General features: G+C 36.2%; 1 protein-coding gene across 3 annotated transcripts in view; it reads right to left on the bottom strand.

Moving 5' to 3' along the window:
• Positions 1–25,900, bottom strand: part of CSMD3 (CUB and Sushi multiple domains 3) — a 1,374,620-nt gene that overhangs the window by 25,749 nt on the left and 1,322,971 nt on the right. For all 3 annotated transcript variants that reach the window (XM_049854130.1, XM_049854131.1, XM_049854132.1), the window contains 4 exons: positions 14,728–14,907; positions 12,985–13,158; positions 7,382–7,555; positions 7,069–7,142 (listed from right to left, as the gene is read on the bottom strand). In XM_049854130.1, coding sequence (XP_049710087.1) covers positions 7,069–7,142; positions 7,382–7,555; positions 12,985–13,158; positions 14,728–14,907 — 602 coding nt within the window. The remainder of the gene's footprint in view (positions 1–7,068; positions 7,143–7,381; positions 7,556–12,984; positions 13,159–14,727; positions 14,908–25,900) is intronic.

Here is a 25,900-nt window from a genome sequence, read left to right as displayed (position 1 = left end):
CAGAAGTTGGGACTTTCAAATTATCTCTCTGGAAATTTGGAACTGAGATTGAAATAACTAATCACTTTCTATATATTCATGAAATATAAATAAAAATGACACACCCTTGGGACATATGGTCAATCTACAGAAAGGGAAAAATGAGATAGATAAACAGAGAGAAGTGGAAAAGAACATGCACTGCTGTCTAGTTCCTAAATTCCAGGCTTGATTAATCTCACCCAGATTCCTTCAGTTATGGCCCTGGAAAATGTCACACATGGTTCGGAAGGCCTTTAGGTTTAAGCGAGTTCACTATGGTTGCTGTTACTTACAAGCAACAGTTTTTCTCAACTGATAAAGATACTTATCTCAGAATTATATATTAAATATATATACAAAAATGCAGGGAAGCAAGCAGAGAGTTGGGGACCTCATACCACCAAGAAAGCAGCACCTGGAGCAGAGCGAGTCCTTTGGACATGGGGTCCCTGTGCCTGATAAGATCCTCGACTGGGGAAGATTGAGGACAAGGGCCTTCCTCCAGAGATGGCAGAGACAGAAAGCCTTCCCCTGGAGCTGGCACCCTGAATTTGGACTTATAACCTACTAGAATGTGAGGAAATAAATTTCTTTTTGTTGAAGCCAAAAAAATAATAATAATAATAATAAAATAAAATAAAAATGCAGGGATAATGATTCTATTCACTGGATTTTTGTCACTGGATGACTATTCTGGACTCAGTCTTAATCATTTCCATTTCCATTGTCTCAAAGAACATTTGCAATGGGAAAAAAACTCATACTCTCCGGAGAGTAAGCCTGATTTAGTGTACAAACACTAACATCAAAGTTTTGCATTTTGCTAGGATATTGTCACTGACTTTCTCTGTGAACAAAGCAAGTTACGTAATTATTTTTTCAGATTCATTCTTTATATGATTGAGGACTAATGCTGTTTAACCAGTTGCCCATTTTCCAGAAATTAGATCAACTGATAAAAGCCCTTAAGAAGATATGAATCTAAAGTTCTCTTAAAACACATATAATGGAAACCAAAACACTCTTTTACACTTTTGTATTATATGGACAACACTGAGGCAAACCAAAAGAATTGAAAACACTATCAAATCAACATTCATACAGTGGCTAAACTGTAGATAAAGGGAAGCTATTTTTAACACAAAATGTGGCACCTTTGATAAGCATTTCCTTTAGAAATGGGTGTTCTTCAGGTTCACACTGAATTTCACACAGAATAACATAATTTAGAAAACTCTGCAACACAAGGCAATTGGGTAATGTGTAAATTGGCTATTTCCTTTTGGAATCAGTACGCAGTTTGGCTCCCCTTAGGCCCCTATAACAGAAAATTTTCTGAATCTCTACATAAAATCTAAATTGGAAAAAGAGAACAAGAAAGTCAGCCATACATAACTGGGAATGCTAAAGAATTCCAATATAATAATCTAACTATATGTTGCTTAATAATAACCTATGGTTAACTTATTTTTCATAAATTTCTCACATCAATGACACTGAGAAAATATTTTAGTCTTATATACAATTTTTGCCTTGCTAAATAATATTTTTATACATTTACAAATTCTCTGAGTTTTCCTTTAACCCTTTTAATCTTTACTTTTCGTCACTGTGCACACATCTTCTTATAGGGTTTACTCACTGATTCCCTTCTGATGCTCACTACCATCCCTATATTTTCTTTCATTGTATTCTTAGTATTTTCTACAAGCACATTTTTCTCCCTTTAATTTCCTTTCTGGTTAAGAGCTATGGCTGCTAACCAATAAGTGAGCATTTGAATCCACCAGCTGCTCCTTGGAAACCCTATGGGGCAGTTCTACCCTGTCTTATAGGGTCAGTGAATCAGAATTGACTCAATGGCAACAGGTTTATTTGTTTTAAATTTCCTTTTACTCTACACTGAAACCTGATGTCACCCTATTGGTCCCAGTATGTGTGATAAACAACCCATCCTAGCCCCTCCCCTTCTGACAGACTTGCCCTGCTGCACCATAGTGGAGCAAGTGGCCTTGTCCCTTGGACAAGGTGGTGAGAAGTATTGTGCCCACAGATGAACAAACAACAAAGAACACCTAGCCCGCCTGCTCAGACACAACAAAATAAAACAGAAAAGCAGGATGAAACAAACAAATTTACAATCAATAATGAAAAAAAAAAAAAAAATATTGAATGTCCCAAAGACAGCAGACAATATCAAAACACTTCAAAAAAAAAAAAAAAAAAGGGACAGGATGGTTCCAGCAGGCATCCAAAGTAAAACACCACTTGACCTTCTGGTAGAAGAAAGGGCATGGAACTACCTGATAGGGAGTTGAAATCTCTAATATTCAGAGCTACCCAAGAGTTGAAGGACAAAAATGAGGAAAAAATAGAAAAAATCATGGAACAGACAGACAAAACAATAGAAGAATACAGGAAAATAATACAGGATCAAAATGCCAAAATAAATGCACAACTTGAAATCATACAAAAACAATAATTAAAAATTCAAAAGATAAACAACAAGATTTCAGAAGTAGATAGTGTCATAGAATGTTTGAAGAGCAGGTGTGAAACTACGAAAGACAGGATCAGTGAAATTGAAGACAAATACTTGAATAGTACTTTGAGGAAAAATCAGAGAAAAGAACGAAGAAAAATGAAGAAACCCTGAGAATGATTTGGGATACAATGAAAAGCAAAAATGTGAGAGTGATAGGAGTTCCAGAATAGGGGGAGAAAACAGAAAACACAGACAGGATCAATGAAGGATTGCTGAGAGAAACCATCCCTAATATCATGAAAGATGAAAAGCTGACCACCCAAGAAGCTCAACAAACCCCATGTAGGACAGACACTAAAAGAAAATCACCAAGGCATATCATAACCACACTCCCAAAAATCAAAGACAAAGACAGAATACGGAGAACAGCTTGGAAAAAAATGAAAAGTCACATATAGAGGGGAAACAATAAGACTGAGTTCTGATTACTCATCAGAGACCATGCAGACAAGAAGACAATAGGATGGCGTGTATAAAATCTTGAAAGAAAATAAAAATGCCAACCAAGAATAAAATATCCTGCAAAACTCTCACTCAAGTATGATGGTAAAAGCAGGACATTTCTAGATAAACAGAAATTAAGGGATTATATAAAAACCAAACCAAACTTACAAGAATTATTAAAGGGAGTCCTTTGGCTACACAACAAACAATATAAGATCACAGCCTGAATCTAGGATGCAAGATCACATGAGCCAGACACCAACTTAGGTAATGAACTCTCAAGGACTAATCAAAACTAAAAGATTTACAACAAAGAACCACATAGGCTAATCTGTAAATGTCAACAACATCAGAACAATAAAAGAGGGAATAAATGGTGTTGTTATAGAACTTTCTAATGGAGAGGAAAGCAAGGTGATACCAAGTAAGAAAAGACTGATTTAAACCTAGGAAGATAAGGGTAAATGTCAAGGTAACCACACATCTTAGGCCTCAAAGCAACCCTCAACAAAATCCAATACATTGAGATAATACAAAGTATCTTCTCTGATCACAGTGCCATCAAAGTAGAAATTAACAACAGGAAGAGCAAGGAAAAAAAAAAAAAATCAAATATATAGAAACTGAAAAACTCCCTGCTTAAAAACCACTGGGTAATTGAAGACATCAAAGATGGCATCAAAAATTCCTAGAATCAAACAAGAATGAAAACACATCATACCAAAACTTTTGGGGCACAGCAAAGGCGGTGCTCAGAGGTCAATTAATAGCAATAGATGCATACATCAAAAAAGAAGAAAGGGACAAAATCAAAACATTAGCTACACAGCTCAAACAAACAGAAAGAGAACAGCAAAAGAAGCCCACAGCTACCAGATGAAAGGAAAAAATAAAGATCAGAGCAGAAATAAATGAAATAGAGACTAGCAAAACAACAGAGTCAACAAAATCAAAAGTTGGTTTTTTGAAAGGATCAACAAAATTGACAAACTACTGGCCAAAATGACAATAGAAAAACAGGAGAGGATGCAAATAACCTAAATAAGAAATGAAATGGGGACATTACAACAGACCCAACTGAAATAAAAAGGATCATAACAGACTACTACAAAAAACTGTATTCCGAGAAATTTGAAAACCTAGAGGACATGGACAAATCTCTAGAAACACATTACCTACCTAAACTAATACAAAATGATGTAGAAAATCTGAACAGACCCATAACAAGAGAAAAGATTGAAAAGATTAAAAAAAAAAAAAAAAAAACTTCAAACAAAAAAAGCCCTAGGCCAAATATCTTCTCAGGAGAATTCTATCGAACATTCAGAAAAAAAAAAAAAAATTCAGAGCAGCACTTAAACCAGTACTACTCAAACTATTTCAGAACATAGAAAAGGAAAGGATACTTCCAAATTCATTCTGTGAAGCCAGCATAATCTTGATACCAAAACCAGGCAAAGAAACCACACACACACAAAAAAAGAAAATTATAGACCAATATCTCTTATGAATAAAGATGCAAAAATTCTCAATAAAATTCTAGCCAATAGAATTCAGCATCATATTAAAAAAATAATACAACACGACCAAGTAGGATTCATAACAGGTATGTGAGGATGAATCCACCACATAAATAAAACAAAAGATCACATGATCATCTCAATCAACATAGAAAAGGCATTTGACAAACTCAAACATCCGTTCCTGATAAAAATTCTTAATAAAATTTGTCTAAAAGAGAAGTTCCTCGGCATAATAAAGGGCATCTGTACAAAATCAACACCCGCCATCATTCTTAATGGAGAGAGGCTGAAAACATTCCCCTTAAGAACAGGAACAAGACAAGGATACACTTTATCACCACTCCTATTTAGCATTGTGCTGGAAGTCTTAGCTAGAGGAATAAGGCAAGAAAAAGAAATAAGGGCATCCAAATTGGTAATGAAGAAGTAAAACTGTCCCTCTTGGTGGATGATATAATACTATACACAGAAAACCCAAAATGGATCAAAGGCCTAAATATAGAACCAAAAACTATAAAGATCATAGAAGAAAAAATAGGATCAACACTAGAGACCCTAATACATGGCATTAACAGGATACAAACAGTAACTAATGACACAAAAACTCCAGAGGATAAGCTAAATAACTGGAATATTCTAAAAATTAAACACTTATGCTCATCAACAGACTTCACCAAAAGAGTAAAAAGAGAACCTACAGACTGGGAAAAAAATTTTGGCTTTGAAAAATCTGACAAATGTCTAATCTCTAAAATCTACAGGAAAACCCAACACCTCTACAACAAAAAGACAAATAATCCAATTAAAAAATGGGCAAAGGAAATGAACAGACACTTTGTCAAAGACATTCAAGTAGCTAACAGACATGTGAGGAAATCTATTCACGAGCAATTAGAGAAATGCAAATTGAAACCACAATGAGATACCATCTCACCCTGGCATTACTTGCAGGAATTAAAAAAACAGAAAATAACAAATGTTGGAGAGATCGGAACTCTTATGCACTACCAGTGGGAATGCAAAACGGTACAACCATTTTGGAAAACGATATGGCACTTCCTTAGAAAGTTAGAAATACCATATGATCTAGCAATCCCATTTCCTATGAAAAATCCTAGAGAAATAAGAGCTGTCACATAAATAGACATATGCACACCTTTGTTCACTGTAGCATTGTTCACAACAGCAGAAATATGGAAACAACCTAGATGCCCATCAACACATGAATGGATAAACAAACTGTGGTACATAAACACAATGGAGTACTACACAAGGGTAAAGAACAATGATGAATCTGTGAAGCAACTCACAATATGGATGAATCTGGAGGGCATTATGCTGAATGAAATAAATCAATCAATCACAAAAGAACAAATATTGTGTGAGACCACTACTATAAGAACTCATGAAAAGGTTTACACAAAAAATAAAACAATCTTTGATGGTTATGAGGGAGGGAAAGGATGGGGATAGAAAAACACTAAATAGATAATAGGTAAGCAGTAACTTTGGTGAATTGTAAGACAGTACACAACACTGGGGAAGTCAGCACAGCTTGTCCAAGGCAAGGTTATAGAAGCTCCACAGACACATCTAAACCCCCTGAGAGACCAAATTACTGGGCAGAGGTCTCTGAGGACCACGGTTTCATGGAAAACTTAGTTCAATTGGCATAACATAGTTTATAAAGAAAATGTTCTACATTCTATTTTGGTGAGTAGCATCTGGGGTCTTAAAAGCCTGTGAGTGGCTATCTAAGATACTCTACTGGTGTCACCCCATCTGGAGCAAGGGAGAATGAAGGAAACCAAAGACAGAAAGGAAAGATTAGTCCAAAAGACAAATGGACCACAGTCTCCACCAGACTGAGTCCAGCACAACTAGACACTGCCCAGTTACCACAACTGACTGTTCTGACAGGGATCACAATAGAGGGTCTGGGACAGAGGTGGAGAAAAACGTAGAACAAAATTCTAATTCACAATAAAAGATCAGACTTACTGGCCTGAGAAAAGACTGGAGAAACTACAAGAGTATGACCCGCAGACAGCCTTACAACTCAGTAATGAAGTCATTCCTAAGGTTCACCCTTCAGCCAAAGATTAGACAGGCCCATAAAATAAAAGGAGACTAAAGGGGCACACCAGCCCAGGGGCAAGGACTAGAAGGCAGGAAGGGACAGGAAAGCTGGTGATTGGGAATCTAAAATTGAGAAGGGAGAGTGTTGACATGTCGTGGGATTGGTAACCAATGTCACAAATCAATATGTGTACTAACTGTTTGATAAGAAACTAGTTTGTTCTGTAAACCTTCATCTAAAGTACAATAAAAAAAACATCCTTTTACTTCCACTTATTTGTTGCCTTTTACTTTTTCTATGTGTTTATGATTTCATGTGTTCATGAATGCAGATAGAAGTGTGACTTTTTTCTGTATGTGCCAACAGGATAGTATGTATAAAAAAAAAAATGTATAGGAACCATAAAAACCTTTTGATCCATTTTTATACTAAATGGAAATATCTCAAACACTCACTTGAAATCCAAATGTATTGTTCTGGGATCCATGCCGGGGCACTCCTGGGTTATCACACGAGGTACGGGTGGGTTCTAAAATGAAGATTAAAAACATTTTATCCCTTTACATTTATAATCAATATATTTCTCTCATACAAAATAATTTTAAGTGATCTATAGCTCAATGTATGGATCGATGCTAAAAATAAAGAATGCAAATCTAATAGTATCTCTCCATGGGAAGAAGCCTGCTCAACTTCAAGCAAAAGAATTAGGTAGACTGAATTTTATAGCACAATTATCGGGTATAACCAGCATTTAGTTAATATTACCTATGCAGTGAGGTGATGAACCACTCCAAGTGCCATCTGCTTGACATATTCTGGTGCTTGATCCCACTAATATAAAAGGAGAATTGCAGCTGAATGAAACCTCTGACTGGTAGATAAAGCTTTTGCCTTCTCTTTTTCCTTGGGCAGGTATACCAGGGTCACCACAAAACTTTGCTGTAAGTGAAAGGAAAGACACTTATAGAAATAATGCAGGATTCAGCAGAGTAAATGGTTTAGAAAATTGGTGACATCCAGAATAATGGATTAAAGTGAGGTGTTTTTCTATTCCAATAAAGTACTTATTTTTCTGATTACACCTATGAATAAATCCTGGATGTAAAACTCAGTATAATATTTTTAAAAAATTAGTCTGATTCAGATAGCTTTCACCTTGTACAGTACCATGGTAAAGCTGAATAACTGTGACCAGAATCAAAATAATATTGACCAGAATCAAAGCATGTGATTAGACCTACAGGCTGCAAAGATGGGGCGTGCTCCTGAAAAGGAATGTGATCATAGGTTAACTCTGACAGAAAGAAATAGCCCATAATGTTCCAGGTTGTACTCTCCAGACTGCCCTGACTTTTTGCATACGTATATAAAAAGAAATACGTTTTTTCCTTTTGTTGCATCCTGTTGAACACTCAGAGCATGTATCCCAGTATCTTGTCGCTTTCCTCTTCAAAATACTGTGGGAGGTATTTGTGTGTTGTTTCAAGAGAAAAGGCCAACAGAGTCCATGTGTATACCAAACTAAGAAATCTCAGTATTCTACAATAACCACGGAAAAGACCAACTTTACAGAATCCCAAACCAAACTGAATAGATGATTCCAGCCAACATATATTTATTGAGCAACTACTATAATGAAGACACAGTTCTAGGTGCTTTTAGGCATTTGGACATATAAATAAACAGATTAAGATATCGCCCTTGTGAAGTTTTATGCATTTATCAGGGAGATCAACAAATAATAAACATAAGTTAAAAAAAAAAAGGTAGCATGCAGAAAGGCAGTAAGTATTGTGGAGAAAAACAGTGTGGAGGAGGCAGGTCAGAACTGTAAAAGTGTGAATGTGGTGAAGGGGAGAGGGGAGACAATTTTAAATAAAGTAGCAAGGATGTGTCTCATTGAGAAAAGAATATCAAACAAAGTGTCTAGCCATGCTGAGATCCCAAGGTAGAGCTTTCCAAGGAGAGGAAACTGAATTGCCAAAGTTCTACCTTGGAATGGGCATGTTTCGCACATGTTAGACAAAGAGGAAGGAAGCCAGTGTGGCTGGGCAGAGTACACATGCAGAAGTGTAGTGGAAGTAAGGTCAGAAGGTTTTATATCTAGCAGATAACTAAGGCAAAGGTATCTCTAGAGAATGCTTTCAATTTTTAAATTTGCAGATTTAGTACCTGAAAGTTAATTCTTTCTAAAAACAAACTGTGGCAACAAAATCCTTATTAAGTACACTTGCTACCTTAAGGTGATGTTAGGTTGACTGACTATAAAATGGAAACCCTGGTGGCTTAGTGGTTAAGAGCTACACCTCCTAACCAAAATGTGAGCTGTTTGAATCCACCAGGTGCTCCTTGGAAACCCTATGGGGCAGATCTACCCTGTCCTATAGGGTCGCTGTGAGTCAGAATTGAGTCAAGGGCAATGGGTTTGGTTTTTGGTTTGGACTATAAAATACATCACCCCTATCAGCACACTTTGAGAGTGAAAGTGGAGCCCCAACTGGAAAGGATGCCTGTCAGAACAGCAGAGATGGATGAACTAGGAATACCTCAAGCAAACTGCAACGTATGTATTGCCTAATTACAGAGTAACTTGGTCTCAGGCCCAATGTTCAAGAAAAGACCTTCTTTGAAATTTAAGACCCTAGGAGAAATCTGAACTTTCAACCCTTTTTATCAATACATATATTTAAAAATTTTAATGAGTCAAAATTAAAAGTTGTGATTAAATAAATACTAAAATAAAATTGGGGAAAATATTTCAGAGTAAAATAACACAAGAAAACTGATTCCATAAACATCAGCTTATTTTCTTTTGTTTTCATTTTCACTATCACTTAGACATTGCGAACCTTAATCCACTTGGCATCCAAGCACTTCCAGCAATATAACATCACACACTAAAGGCCGGGGACCTTGTCTTATTAATCTTTGTATCTCCCGTGTCTAACGCGTTTTGAATTCGATAAGTGTTTGCTCAGTGCACATCATCGGTGGTCATTTTGTCTTGAGCAATCCTTTCTATGACTGAGTTATTTAATAACCCACTTCTGATGTGATTCTCTTGCATATTTCTTCCGAGTGATTCATTTCATAAATTATCTTTATTCAACAAAAAGGAAGAAAGGAGATGGAACCACATAGACACCTCAGTCCTCCTCTCTCTTTTCGTTTTCTACCTGTGCATTCTCGGGTAGTAAGTAATCCACCAAAAACCTAATGGTGTCATGTTTAGAGGCTTAAGATACAGAGTTTATTTTAAAATGGCTTCAGTTCACAAAGATATAAACTGCAGGACAAAAGCACATACTTTGAACAGTATTAGAGAGAAAAGATTTTTCTCTTTAAAAAGCCCCTAAAATTAATGAATTTGACCATTTGAAGAATGAGAGAATTGCCTCTTAAATCTGACTTCTCTGAACTTGAATATAAACTGCCATTTTCTAGCAGTATGACCTTAGGCCACTTAACAATGGAGCCAGGTCCCTAAATGATAACAGAGTTATAGTGTCCTTCTTCCCATTTGGTATCCCTCTCTGAGCCCCAGTGCCATTATTTATCAAAAAAACCAAAACCAAACCCACTGCTTTCGAGTTGATTCCGACCCATAGCGACCCTATAGGACAGAGTAGAACTGCCCTGTAGAGTTTCCAAGGAGGGCCTGGTGGATTCAAACTGCCGACTTCTTGGTTAACAGCCATAGCACTTAACCACTATGTCACCAGGGTTTCCATTATTTATCAAAGTGTGACTAAATATACTTACCAGGGAGTTCTGTTGTATGTAGTAGAAAAAATATACGCAGAGCAACTGGGACAAAAATGCCCACGTTATATTTGGATAAAACCAAACCCTTTGCTATTGGGCAAATTCCAACTCATGGCAACCCTATAAGACAGAGGAGAACGGCCCCATAGGGTTTCCAAGGAGTACCTGTTGAATTTGAACTGCTGACCTTTTGGTTAGCAGCCATAGCTCTTAAGCACTACGCCACTAGTGTTTCCTATATTTGGATAATTATTGCAATTTAAATATAAATGTAAAAGAATATATAGTTTAGCTATTATTGTTATTTTTCATGCATATTGTTTATATTGTTCAAGTTTGTTACTGGCCTTTTGATGATGAGAATTTTATTTTAATGTAGCTGATTTTTTCCACTTTTTAATTTATGGATTGTATGTTAGCATATTGTTTAAGAAATTCTTTCTTACTTTAACATTATTTAGATATTCTCTTAATTGTTAAAACATTATTAGTTTTTCTTTTTATATTTAAGTCTTTAATAAATTTATCACTTATTGGCTATTTTATGTGAGGTAAGGATCACAAGTATGTGTATGTGTAAACTAGTTTCTCTGAAGTATTAATTGAAATGTCCATTCTCTCCCCCACTGATTTGGTCTATATCAAGGCTCTATTTACAGTTCTGAGGCCTCTAGCTTATAACACTGGTTTACTTTCTATCCCTGCACCAATGCCATACTTCTTAGTTATGATTGCATTATAATAAATTTAGATAACTTCCAAGCACTGTGCTACATACCAGGGATACCATAATGAAAAAAAGAAACAAAAAACTTTGCCTTTAGTGGTGCTCAACTACCATTACTGAACATTTTGATCAAAGAGTCTATAGAAGAATCCTGATCAAAAGGGGGAAAGTCCAAAACAGAATTTCAAATTCATGGATTTCAGATTTCCTGGAGCCAAGGGGGCTGGATGAATCCCTGAAACTATTGCCCTGTGAAAATATTTAAAACTTAAACTAAAAATATCCTCTGAAGTCTTCTTAAAACCAAACAATAGTTTAGCTTAACCAGAAAAAAAAAGGTCTGCCTTAAGCATTATGCTCTTTTAAGAACACCTTTATGGGAGTAAAGTGATGACAGCAACTTGAAAGATTAGATAGGAACCATAGGGGGCAGTGAGTTTACATTAATGGAGGAAGAACAACTTAGAAAAGGTGGGTGAGAATGGTTGCACAACTTGAACAATGTAATCAGTGTCACTGAATTGTACATGTAAAATATGTTGAATTGGTGAATGTTTTGCTGTGTATATTCTCAACAACGAAATAAAATTAAAAAAAAAATCATACCTATTCATAAGCTGTTTATGCTAAATTCTCTTAACTGACATAAAATGAAATGACCAATACATTATAAACAAACAAAAAAAATCTGCCTTTAAGAACATAAATTTGAGTATAGGACATAGACAAAATGAACAAGACAAGTAAAATGCACATATGTTTTAAGGAGCAAAGATAAAGAAGAGGGGACTAGTATGGAAGGGCAGTATTATATGGCACCATATGAAATTTCAAATAAGGTGACCAAGGAAAACAACACTCAGAAGGGGAATTTAGAGTGAAGAGCTGAAGAAATAAAATACAATTTCCAGGCAAAATGCAAAACTAATACTGAATACAAAATTCCTATTGCCAAAAGTGACTGAGTGTTCAAGGAAAAGGAAGGTGAACAATGTGGCTGAAGAAGTGTGAATGATGGGGGAAGTAGTATGAAATGAGGGGATCCTAGAGGAAAACAAGAAAAAGGACATAAGAGCCTGTAGACAATTTGGATTATATTCTGAATGACATGAGAAGACTCTGGAGGGTTCAACCAGTTGAGTGACTTTGCCCTGCCTAACTCCAAGGCTATGAGGATGGTAGCGTGTGGTCCTCCCACATGCTGGAAAAGAAAAGAGGCCTAAGTAGAGGATAGCACTAAATGAATCTATTCATATCGTGTGGTACAATGATTTATGAAAAACAGACATCTGGCTTTTATTTTGTGTTCTTCCAAATTAATCTTCAAGTTATACTTGCTAGAATATATACTATAAAGTAACTTCTGTTAAAAAGAAAAATAACTCTGTGCTTACTGTAGTAATGTTAGATTTGTAATCACAATCATTATCATAGCAAATGCCATTATAAGAATTTGATTTGAATGAACATGTAAAAGTGACATGGATTTACTGCAGAAAGAGGTTTTTGGGTAAATTACAAAGTATTCTGCTGAGATAAATTGAAAATAAATATGAAGAATTTTCAGCAGTAGAATTTATCTGAGTGTCTTTTATTTTGAGGAATAATATTGAAAAATATGAAGTCTATAAACAAAGCAGGTTAACCTAAAATTTGGAGTCAGAATAGAAAGAATGTAATGATTAGATTACGTGAAAAGTAGCTATATTAATAAATGATTATTCTTTGAATTTTAATTAGGCATAGCAAGAAGCTTATCAGTTTCATATCTGTTCTGGCAAAATTTAAAATAAATAACAGTTGTAAATCTTAGTGAAATAACTCTAAGAGGGGAAAAATGAGAAAATCTATGTTAAAGTATAGAAATGGTACTTACGTAAGCACTGTGGTGCTTCCCCACTCCAGGTTCCATTCCCTACGCAGGTCAAAACAGCAGGAAAGGATAGTTCATAACCCGGAGAACAGATGTAGCTGATGCTAAAGCCCCAGTCGAAATTTGTTCCTTCCAACCGGCCATTAGAGATCTGGGGAGGAGCTGGGCAGGTAACAGCTGCAATTATATTAAAAGTGATTAGACAGAGCGATGGAAATATCCTGGGTGTAAAAAAAAAAAAAAAATCATTAGAAGAAGCATATGTGCTAATTTAACCTTTTGGAGGACAATATGGTGTGACATGTTTATTCTCCTGGTAGCATTCCTGAAACATTCCTGAAATATTTCTTGGCAACATAATGGCTACAGGCTGTCAGAGATTCTCTTACAAAATAGCAAGCTGCCTGGCATCTGAGGAAAGGATAATAGAGGGTGACCTTCTATCCAGTATACTGTAACTGATAATTATTGGTTTTATATAAAATTATTTTCCAATGACCCTTAGACAGACTGAAGAGCTGGGTTGTTTGGCTATGTATAGTGTAAGCATTGTATCCAGGAATTTGAGCGTAGTTCTGTGACATTTGTGAAAACAAAGGTCATGTATCTCATTAAAATAACCAAATTGATTCCCTTAAACCACTTTGATTCATATGTTAAAAGAGCTTTGTAAATGCATATTTAAATTTTTTAACATTTTTTTTTTAAGTTGTCCTCAAGCAAAGATGTGTTGGATAAGGTGATACATATTAAGAAGAAAGGAGGAATACTAACTTAAAATTTAAAAATAGTGAGGACTAATAATATATATGAATAAATTATTTGGAGTTGGTTAAAATTGCCATTACCAGCAAATATTAAAAAATGTATAAGACAGCTTCTAAAATATAAAATGTCCATTTATATTTTCATATTCTAAATGTATATTTACGGTGATCTGATTCAAAAACTATAATCAATAAGAAGAATAAACACACCAGAATTATTATTTTTTGTTATATTATGAGCCAGGGAGCCATTAAACTGTGAGCTCTCTTAGAAAGATGACTGCATGAGAACTCTCAATTATTCAAAATCATTTTAAAACAATGTAAATTGTTTGACAATACATCTATAATATGCTATAAATAATCATAAAAATTGGCAAAAAAAAATAAAATTCTGAAAATGTTCCCAAAGTAAAAAAAAAAAAAAAAAACAAAGAAACAGTGCAAAGTAGCAAATCTGTGACTAAATGGACTAAAATTTTGATTCTACATTGCATTCTTTGAAGAAACTGTTTTTGCCTCTCTTTGGGAAAAATAATAGTCCCATAATTCAATGTGGTTGTTCTCAAATTATAGAAAGTTTTTTGCCTTACACTTTCTATAACTTTATCTAAGTGAGTCACAAAGCAAAGTTATAATTCATTAAGGTTATGCCCTCTTCTAAATAATTATCAATAATTATAAATAATAATGGTGCTTACTTATGAGAATAAATAATATATATATATATTTTGGTTACATTAAAGTATACTGCCATAACTAACAATAAGATACAATGTATTTGTGGAAAAAATTTTAAATCTTACACATTATATGGTTTAAAATAAAAACTGCAGCAGCCATTTTTTATTACCAGGAAAAATAAAAAATAAAACTGAGTATATAAAATGCCATTTAAATTTACCTTAAATTTGACTATAAAGATTAAAGAAGCATGTGATGGTTATCACTTATATTTATATTGATGAAATCATTATACCTCTACAAGTTGGCATTACTCCACTCCATGTTCCATTAGTCGTGCAAGTCCTGATTCTGGAACCATTTAACTCCATTGTATAGCCTGGCTGGCACATGTAAGAAACATTTTGTCCAACCACATAATCATCTCCATATCTCAGTCCATTGGCTGGTATACCTGGGTCTCCACAACTGATTACTATCAGTATTGGATTAGAAGAGCAGATGGTTAATGTGGCATGTATGTAATAAAGAAGAACAGTAAGCATATGGTATGCTTAATATATAAATAGAGGAAATTAGTTACCATGTTCATTTTACTCATAACACATATATAGAGAGAGAGACCTGTTGTTATCAAGTCAATTCCAACTCCTAGTGACCCTATAGGATAGGGTGGAACTACCCTATAGGGTGTCTAGGGCTACAATCTTCATGGAAGCAGAATGCCACATCTTTTTTCCCTTAGAGCAGCTGGTAGATTTGAACTGACTATTTGATTAGCAGCCAAGTGCTTAACCACTGGCCCACCAGGGCTCCTTCATAAAACAGAAGCACACGCTGACAATTGCTGATTATGATCAGGTCTATTAGAGATTGTACACACATGGTTCAGAAGCTGTCATTTAGGCCCTGAAAAGGCTCGGTTAGCATATCATTATGCTGTAGGGAACTCTAATGCTGCAACCTCTTTTAATCTGCATCATATGTCCATGGAGAAGCCATCCTATAGACGCATGGTTTCTAACTTAATATTTGAAGTCTGTATTCCTATATTAAAAAACAAAAAACACCAAACCCATTGCTGTCGAGCTGATTTCCACTCATGGCAACCTCGTGTGTTACAGAATAGAACTGCTCCATGGTGTTTTCTTGCCTGTTGTGTTTGAGAAGCAGATCACTAGGACTTTCTTTTGCAGTGCTTTTGGATGGGTTTGAACCTTTAGGTTAGTAGGTATTCCTACATATGGCCACTGAAACCCCCAATTTATCTGACTTGCTGGATTAAAAGCGTATCTCCTGCACATTGTCACGCAACTGGATATTACAAAAGTTTTTTTTTTTAATTATAACAATGTTAGGCTCAAAAATACATTTTTATTGAATAAACAATAGGATAAATGAACTATGAAATATAAATTTAGCATATACAGGATGAGCTAAAATAATTTCTAGGACCCAGTGCCGAATGAAATTTTGGGCCCCGGGGGCTAGAATTGATCTCCACTCTCCGTGAGCTCATTGCCACCCCATGGTGGAAAGGTAACCTCCAAGAGACAGCAACTTCTTCTCTGGGAGGTTGGGGTGGCTTAGAAGGCTCACTAGGTCACTCACCAAACATATCATAGTGCTACCAGCTTGGGACAGGGACAGCTATCACTTTGCCCTGCCTAAAGACACTGTGAACACACCAAACCCAACCATCCCCATGCTTGTGTCAAAGCCCCCAAAAGGGGTGGAAGACAACAAACGAACAGAGGACTACCCCTGGTGACACAACATGACCAACCAGCTGGGTAGAGAGCATCAGCGGTGTCCGAATAGGGGTGTGACGGGAGAGGCCTGGCCGGGCCTGAGGTATCAGCGGGTAGGGAGAAGGAAGCCTAGAACCCGTTCCAGGAACGCAGGGCAGTGGGGCTACACGTGAGCTAAAATCCAAACACTAGCACATGCTCCACTGTCCCATCAAATTTCACTTACAAAAGACAAATTCATAGATAAAACTATGAAGCTTTTTTAGATGGTAATCATAGAGTATTAAACCCCAGGCCTGGAAGCCTTCTAAGATCCTAGCAATTTCACTTAATAAACCTGGCCTTGATCACATAAAAAAAAAAAAAAAAAAAAAGATCGTCATTTATTGATAATGTCACCCAAAAGATTTTGTAAAACTTGAGATAGAATAAAAAGTAAAAATAATACTAAATACAGCATTTAAGAATAAAATATAATAGAAATTATAAGCCACCAGTACCAGCTGCTTCGAAGCCCGTGATTTAAGCATGATTTGGGCAATGAATTGGCTAAAAGATTTCTGGCACACCACCCACCCACTGCCGTCGAAGCTAAGAGAAAAAGGGAAAACCAGAAATTTACACGTTATTCTTTTCTGGAGATAGAAAGCATTTAGTATATGCCTTTTGATATGCTGAATCTTCTTTGTTGATGTAAAGGTAAATAATTTCACCAGGTATATCTGGATAATACTCTTCTTAAAAAGCTAATTCTCCTCAGTATTTCTAAAGTGGAAGGTTAAAATTAAGAAGGGATTAATATATGGAAACCCTTAATAATGGTCAAAGTACATTGAATTTTATTAATTTACTATTAAAATTATGAATGTCAAGAATTCCTATTCACATTATTCTAATCTGTTGAGCTTGTGATGTTTTAAGACCGTGAATAATGGCATTTAAATTAAAGAACAATATTCAGGGCACTCCACCTGATAATCCCTGGAGCCCTTGAGACTGTTGGTGAAATCACACTCCTTGAGTGTTTCTATCTGACTTCTAATTAGAGTTTCGTGTACGGGGTGATTTTTCGTCCTGTGATTTTTGATAAAGAAAAAAATATATATATACATATATATTAATGCCATAACTGAAGTTAGATAGAAAATCAAATAACTGCTCAATGCTCAAGGATATCTCATTCCTTTTTGCAGTTTAAAACTGTACAACCATATAAATATGAGGATAAGCTTTCAATTTATTTTACTTTATATTATTTTATATTTTTAACTTAGATTCCTAATTAGAAATAAAAAATAGAGAGAACATCTACAAATTGCTGATATTTTCTAGACAGTGCTTTACAGACTGAATTAGAATTTTGGCGAGAAGATTGTAAGGCACATGAGCTGAAGGATACAGCTACCAAAAGAGAGGACAGAGGGTTTATTTCACGGATGCACTAAGAGTTTGCATATCATGGCAGTGTCATGAATGAAACATCTGACAATAAAAGCTTTGGAACGATTTGTTTGGTGGTTTCGTAATGAAGCAAAGGCAGTCAAAGAGGCAGTTTCCAATAGCAACAGTCTTTGTAAACAGCACCTGCTCCGCAAGCCAATCCATTCACTACCAGCTTGTTTTTTTAGTAACAGAAAGGGGCTTTTGGTCTCTTTAGGCAAAAGCTTAAGAACAGCAGCCCCTTAAGGCTTCACCCTAAAATTCAGAGACAGGATGCTGTGGTTTACTGCAGGAAAATCTTTTCTAAGGTGACCCAAATCCCTAAGCAGCCACCACACACACTCCCCACAGGACACACACATACACACATAACAATAAACTCCTTGAAGAGAGATAAATCGTTTCTTTTCTGCCCTATTATATTCTCAGACAGCCTAGACTAGTGCATGACTCCTCACAGAAGATTATATAAATATTTGTTTAACGTATAAATGTGAATAAATGATTAATTAGTTCAAATTCTCAAAAATTCATAAATCGTTTTAAAAGATTGAATTTGTATTCATAGGCGGTTTTCTCATGAACTTCTAACATGTAACTGATTAACATTTAACATTATTTATGATAAATCTGGAAACTGGTGGTACAGTGGTTAAGAGCTCGGCTGCTAACCAAAAGGTTGGCAGTTCAAATCCATGAGCTCCTCCTTGGAAACCTATGGGGCAGCTCTACTCTGTCCTATAGGCTTATTCTGAGTGGGAATTGACTGGATGGCAACAGTTTATATTAAATTTAAGTAAGTAATCTCTACAATAGCAGTAAAACAGATAATTGTGGTAACTTTAGTCTAAGCCCCTTCAATACTACTTTCTCTTTTAACTTAATATTTAATAGACATTTTGAATCTTAACACATATAGATCCACATAATTTTAGTAACATAATACTCCACTATGTGGATATACATGCAGTGTAATTTCTTTAACCAACCTCCTGTTGATTGCTGTTTGAATTTTTCCAGTGTTTTCCTATTATAGACAATACAGTATTGAACATGGTTGCACAGACACCGTTACACAAATGCTTTTCCAGGCTTCTAACTTCAAGTTCAGAACAGAGTTCTGTTGTAGAGAATAAAGTTCCAGAAAGACAGGCAAACCATTCCCTTAATAATACTCCTGATTTTCCACAATCTTGCAATGCAAAAGTTGGCTTCCATTTTTGACCTTAATCTCAGCACGACTGACATTTGGGGATGGATAAATCTTTGTTTTGGGGGAGTGCCATATACATTGTAGGAAATTTAGCAGTAACCCTGGCATCTACCTGTCAATAGCAGCACCCCCCCGCCCCTGACAAATATCTTTGGACATTGTCAAACGTGCTCTGGGGGACAAAATCACCCCCAGACTAGAAACACTGCTTTAAGGGATAGCTCTCACTCCTTGATAAGATTTCAATATTTCTTGTCTTCACCTTACCCATTTTCATGCTGGGACAGTCACAGCCATCTTTTGTGGATACTAGACCTATCTCCTTGACCTATCTCTCTACAGTAAAAAATATCTTTGAGAATTCTCAGGCTTGCTACAAAGGTTGTTACGACCATTTCTGTGCTGGTTATTTGGAACAAAAATCTTTAAAGTCACTCATTAACAGAACGTGGTTAAGTATGCTGCCCTGGCCCAAATGAACAAGATCTGTCAGAGGAAACATTCAAAATTTCGGAAGCAAAGGTCCTGGCAGGTAGAAGAAAAAAAAAAAATCACCCAGGGAAATCAAGGAATATTTTTTTAGACCTGAAAGCCAATCCTTAATCTATTATAAACAAAACCTGTTCTCGCTCAGGTTGTGTCTTCTTTGTATGTAGAGGGAAGAACTGTATGTTCAATATACCTGAGGTGGTGCTGCCTGTTAGAAACTGAAAGGTAAGCATCTCCATATAATTAATATCCTGAACTGTTTTAGTCCTGACAAAAAACCCCATATATTTTTGAGTGAGTGCTTTGTTTTTAAATCTTATCTCTCTCAGTCTGAGCATTACAGAAAAGAATATTACCAAATTGTTTAATTCCAGGTACTGCTTTGAGCTGCCTGGTGTTATGGCAAAAACCTTTTCTTCCAGCTTTGTTTCATTCTGCTGATGTATAATTTCCCTGCCAAAGTGTATATGATGTTTAAATGCATGGCCTTAATTTCATGACATATTCTGTGACCTACCCATGAGAAAACAAGTCAGTTTGAGGAAGCTTAACACTCTCATTGGCAGTGGGTTTGATAAGGACCTTCATGGAGTTGCAGAAGGATAGTGGGGGGTGCGGGTTGGAAAGAGTCCCTGCTTTTGTTGCATACTTTTAAAGACAGATTAATTAAATGAGCAATTTCTCAAACTCATTTATAATCTGAATCTGCTTGAATAATTGCAGGTAGAAGTCCTGTGAGAAAAATTTTACTCTTTTACCAACATCTCTACTATGGCCAGATACAGGAGTGGATGGGAGATTACCATAGTTATTAAATTATGTTTATTCCTAAAATGCTCCCTAAAATTGTTAAGAGGGATAAGGCAAATCACAGCTGATACATCTACACACGTGGTTGCACTGAGGTTGTTAAAGAATGGGAAGTGTCATGGATTGAATTGTGTCCCCAAAAATATCCGTCACCTTGGCTAGGTTATGACTTCCAGTATTGTATGATTGTCTACCATTTTGTCATCTGATGTCATTTCCCTATGTGTGGTAAATCCTATCACTATGATGTTAATGAGATAGGTTAAACAAAAAAACATGTTGCCATTGAGTTGATTCCAACTCACAGCAACCCTACAGGACAGAGTAGAACTGCCCCATAGGGTTTATGAGAGTGCCTGGTGGATTTGAACCATCGACCTTTTGGTTAGCAGTCACAGCTTGATTTGCAGCAGTTATATTGATGAGATCTACAAGATTAGATAGTGTCTTAAACCAATCTCTTTTGAGATATAAAAGAGAAGCAAGCAGAGATACATAGAGACTCATATCACCAAGACAGCGCTGCCAGGAGCAGAGTGCATCCCTTGGACCTGTGCTGAGATGCTCCCAGAACAAGGGAAGATTGATGACAAGGACTTTCCTCCAGAGTCAACAGAGGGACAAAGACTCCCCCTGGAGCTGATGCCTTAAATTTGAACTTGTAGCCTACTAGATGGTGAGGAAATAAATTTCTCCCTCGTTAAAGCCATCCACTTGTAGTATTTCTGTTACAGCAGCACTAGTTGACTTAGTCAGGGAGTGTGCATGTGTCATGTGCTGTGTGTGTGTGTATTGCTACTGGGCAATCAAGAAAATGAAAAGATATATTTGCAAATCAACCTGTTTGGAAACTCTCAAAGGGCAAAAATGCTAGAATGCCAAAGTTTTCTTACTGACCTGTGAGATATTAGAGAGCAGAGACCTTACTGAACTCTCTATTCTTAGTGCCTGGCAAAATGCCCGCCGATAGAAGGTTTTATGTAACTTTTTTTTTAATTAACTGAATCCATAAAAAGTTCAATTAAATCATGTACCCAGGGTTCTCTCTCTATTTTATATTGAAAGTTTTTTTTTTTTTTTTTAAATAAAAAATTATATTCCTTTGGTGGCACAGTGATTAAGCATTTGCCTGCTAACCAGAAGGTTGGCAGCTCGAATCTACCTGTTGCTCCTTGGAAACTTTATTGTGGAGTTCTACTCTATCCTAAAGGGTGGCTATGAGTCAGAATTGACTAGATGGCAACAAGTTTGGTTATGGATTTTTATAATAAAAAAAAATTTTTAATTGGAAATTGAATCATTTTTTTGATTTGCAGTATACAGGAGACACTAGTTACCCAAGGATAATTAGATACGGAAAGAAAAAAAAAAAAAAAAAACTAAAAAGACCAAAATTTTATAAGAAATTTTTTGAATTTTTCCAATAGAATTCTTCATATTTTATTTTCACCTCACCATTGTAAAGAGGATAATTTCTTCAACTGTATTTCTAAGGAAACCCTGGTGGCGAAGTGGTTAAGTGCTACTGCGGCTAACCAAAAGGTCAGCAGTTTGAATTCACCAGGCACTCCTTGGAAACTCTATGGCAGTTCTGTGTCCTATACGGTCACTATGAGTCAGAATCGACTCGATGGCAATGGGTATATTTCAAAGGCTTTATTAATTTTCTCAAGGGTCTCTATTAATTGATATTCTAGAAAATATAGCAGACTATTGTTTACCCAACTAACATGGTGTCTTGGATTGAAATATGTCCACCAAAAATATATGTCAACTTGGCTAGGCCATGATTCCCAGTATTGTGTGATTGTCCACCATTTTGTCACCTGATGTGATTTTCCTATATGTTGTAAATCCTACCTCTATGATGTTAATGTGGCAGGATTAGAGACAGATAAGAAAAAAAAAAAAAAAAGATATGAGGCAGGACTCAATTTTCAATAATAGATTGCATCTTAAATCAGCCTCTTTTGAGGTATAAAATAGAGAAGCGAGCAGAGACAAAGGGACTTCATACTACCAAGAAATAAGAGCCAGGAGAATAGCGCGTCCTTTGGACCTGGGATCCCTTTCCCTGAGAAGCTTTTTGACTGGGAAGATTAAAGACAAAGACCTTCTGCCACAGCCAGCAGAGATAGAAAACACTCTGAAAGCCTCCTAGACAGTGAGAGGATACATTTCTCTTTGTTAAAGCCATCCAATTGTGGTATTTCTGTTATAGCAGCACTGGGTGATTAAGACACATGGTAAATTAAAATATTCTAGATATCACATGAATTGCTATACTTGATTTGTTCAAACAACTCCTCTTTTTAAACATTCCATAATTTAAAAGATGTTCCTGCAGCTCTACTTAATAAATACATGCAACCATAATTTTCCCATGACTGTGTTTTGTTGCTTAAATTAATATTACTTTATTTTATACACGAGGAGTCCCAGTGGCACAGTGGTTGCAGTTGATTGCTAACTGAAAGTTTGGCAGTCCAAACCCACCAGCCGCTCTGCAGGAGAAAGATGTGATGGTCTGCTTCCATAAAGATATACACCATTGGAAATCCAATGTCCTGTCCTATAGTGTCACCATCAGTCGAAATCGACTGGATGGTAATAAGTTTGTGTTTTTGGAATTCTGTACATGGGAGTTAATTTACATAATTTTAGGAATTGTAAATAAATGTTTCAAAAATTCCCTGAATTTCATTATAATTCAGGATCTGGCATACAATTTTTAACCTAGCAAGAGGGCAAATCAACTATGAGGACTTCCTATGTTAGTGGAAGAACTCACAAGTAATCAGTAAGCTTTTTAAAAACCCAAGTCAATTACACTTGTCCCTCAGCATTGGTGGGGGATTGGTTCCAACACCCCCACGGATACCAAAATCCTCAGATGCTCAAGTCTTTTATAACAATGGCGTAGAATTTGCAAATAACCTACACACAACCTCCTTATCCTTTAAATCATCTCTATACCAGTCATAATATCTAATACCATGTAGGTGCCCTGGTGGCACAGTGGTTAAAAGCTATGGCTGCTAACCAAAAGATTCGCAATTCTAATCTACCAGCTGCCCCTTGGGAACCCTATGAGGCAACTCTACTCTGGCCTATAGGGTCACTATGAGTCAGAATTGATTCATCCGCAACTGATAGTAGCAGTAATACCACATAAATGTTATGTAAACAGTTGTTACACAATACCGTAGCTGTTATACAATACTGTATTGTTTAGAGAATAATGACAGGGCAAGAGATGAACAATGCTCAAACGAGGAGTGCAGGAGACAGATTGAGGATCTTTGAAATGGCAGGAGGCTACAGAAGGGTGTGCCTACACATCACTTCATTCTTGTGTATTCAGCGTAGTGCTTGGTCAATAGGCAAATTCAAGTTTTTCTTTTTGGAGATTTTTTTTAATATTTTCAATCCACAGTTGGTTGAATCTGCAGATGCAACACCCACAAATACAGAGAACTGACTGTATTAATGTATTAATAAAATTCCATAGTTTGTATTTTTAAATTTAGATTCGGCTAATAACTCATTACTATTCTTAAAAAAAAAAAAAAAAAAAACTTTTAAATTGTTTTAATAGCCTTGAATTTCTGTGATCCATCTTTCCTCTGGTAACTCAGTACCTTGGTAAGTGAACCAATTTTTTTTTTCTTTTTTGTGGTAAAAAAATAGGTAAAAAAAAAAACAAAAACTTGCCATTTCACCAATCTTTACATGTACAGTTTAGTGGCATTAAACGTGTTCATCATGTTGTTCAACCATTACTCTTACCTATTCCCAAATCATAACCGTCACACTTAACAGAAACTCAGAGTCTCGTGGGCATTCTGTGCTCATTTCACCCTCTCTTCTGCCTGTTCCTGATAACCATCAACTGATTCATTTAAGTCACTCGTGTACACTCCAGTGAACTCTGGTAGTGTAGTTGTTGGTTAAGCACTCTGCTGCAAACTGAAAGGTTGGCATTGAACCCAACAGTCTCTCTGTAGGAAAAAGATGTGGCAGTCTGCTTCCGTAAAGATTGCAAACTTGAAAACCCTACGAGGCAGTTAAACCTTGTCCTATAGGGTCATATGAGTTGGAATCGACTTGACAACAGTTTATCACATACTCTAACCATAATACTACTAATATGGAATACAATGCAAATATTCAAAAACTTGCATAGTTTAACTCCAAAACATATGCATACACACATATAATTTTGTACTTATAAATATTTTTCACCTAATTGTTGTTGTTAGGTGCCATAGAGTCAGTTCTGACTCAGAGCGATCTTGCGCACAATAGGATGAAACACTGCCCAGTCCTGCACTATCCTCACAATTGTTATGCCTGAGCCCATTGTTGCAGCTGCTGTGTCAATCCATCTCATTGAGGGTCTTCCTTTTCTTATCCGACCCTCTGCATTACCAAGCATGATGTCCTTCTCCAGGGACTGATCCCTCCTGATAACATGTCCAAAGTATGTGTGGCAAAGTCTTGCCATCCTTGCTTCTTCTAAGGAGTATTCTGGCTGAACTTCTTCCAAGATAGATTTGTTTGGACTTCTGGAAGTCCATGGTATATTCAATATTCTTCACCAGCACCATAATTCAAAGGAAACAATTCTTCTTCGGTCTTCTTTAATCATTGTCCAGCTTTTGCATGCATATGAGGCAAGTGAAAACACCATGGCTTGAGTCAGGCGCAACTTAGTCCTTAATGCAATATCTTTGTTTTTTAACACTTTAAAGAGGTCTTTTGCAGCAGATTTGCCCAACGCAATGCGATGTTTGAATTTCTTAATTGCTGCTTCCATGGGTGTTGATTGTGGATCCAAACAAAATGAAATCCTTGACAATTTGAATCTTTTCTCTGTTTATCATGTAGTTGCTTATTGGTCCAGTTGTGAAGATTTCTGTTTTCTTTATGTTAAGGGATAATCCAACTGAAGACTGTGGTCTTTTATCTTTATCAATAAGTGCTTCAAGTCCTCTTCACTTTCAGCAAGGTAGATTGTGTCATCTACATATCCCAGGTTGTTAATGAGTCATCTTCCAATCCCAAGTTCTTCATATAGTATATAATATTCTTGTATTATTTGTTCAGCATATAGATTGAATAAGTATGGTGAAAGTATACAAACTTGACACACACTTCCTGATTTTAAACCACTCAGTATTTCCTTGTTCTGTTCCGATGACTGTCTATCGTGTCTATCGTTTCACATGAGCACAATTAAACATTCTGGAAATCCCATTCTTTGTAATGCTACCCATAAATTGTTATGATTCACACAGTTGAATGCCTTTGCATAGTTAATAAAACACAGCTAAACATCTTTCTGGTATTTTCTGCTTTCAGCCAAGATCCATCTGACATCAGCAGTGATATCCCTTGTTCCATGTCCTCTTCTGAATCTGGCTTAATTTCTGGCAGTTCCAAGTTGATGTACTGCTACAACCATTTTTGAATGATCCTCAGTAAAATTTTACTTGTGTGTGATATTAATGATACTGTTCAATAACTTTCACATCCTCTTGGATCACCTTTCTTTGGAATGGGTACAAATATGACTCTCTTCCAGTCAGTTAGCCAGGTCGCTGTCTTCCAAATTTCTTGGCATAGAAGAGTGAGTGCTTCCAGGCTGCATCCATTTGTTGAAACACCTGAATTGGCATCCCTTCAATTCCTGGAGGCTTGTTTTTCACCCATGCCTTCAGTGCAGCCTAGAAGTCTTCCTTCAGTACTATCGGTTCTTGATC

The sequence above is a fragment of the Elephas maximus genome, chromosome 15, assembly GCF_024166365.1.
Source record: "Elephas maximus indicus isolate mEleMax1 chromosome 15, mEleMax1 primary haplotype, whole genome shotgun sequence".
Classification (NCBI taxonomy): domain Eukaryota; kingdom Metazoa; phylum Chordata; class Mammalia; order Proboscidea; family Elephantidae; genus Elephas; species Elephas maximus.
This window is presented reverse-complemented; position numbering and strand designations above follow the sequence as displayed.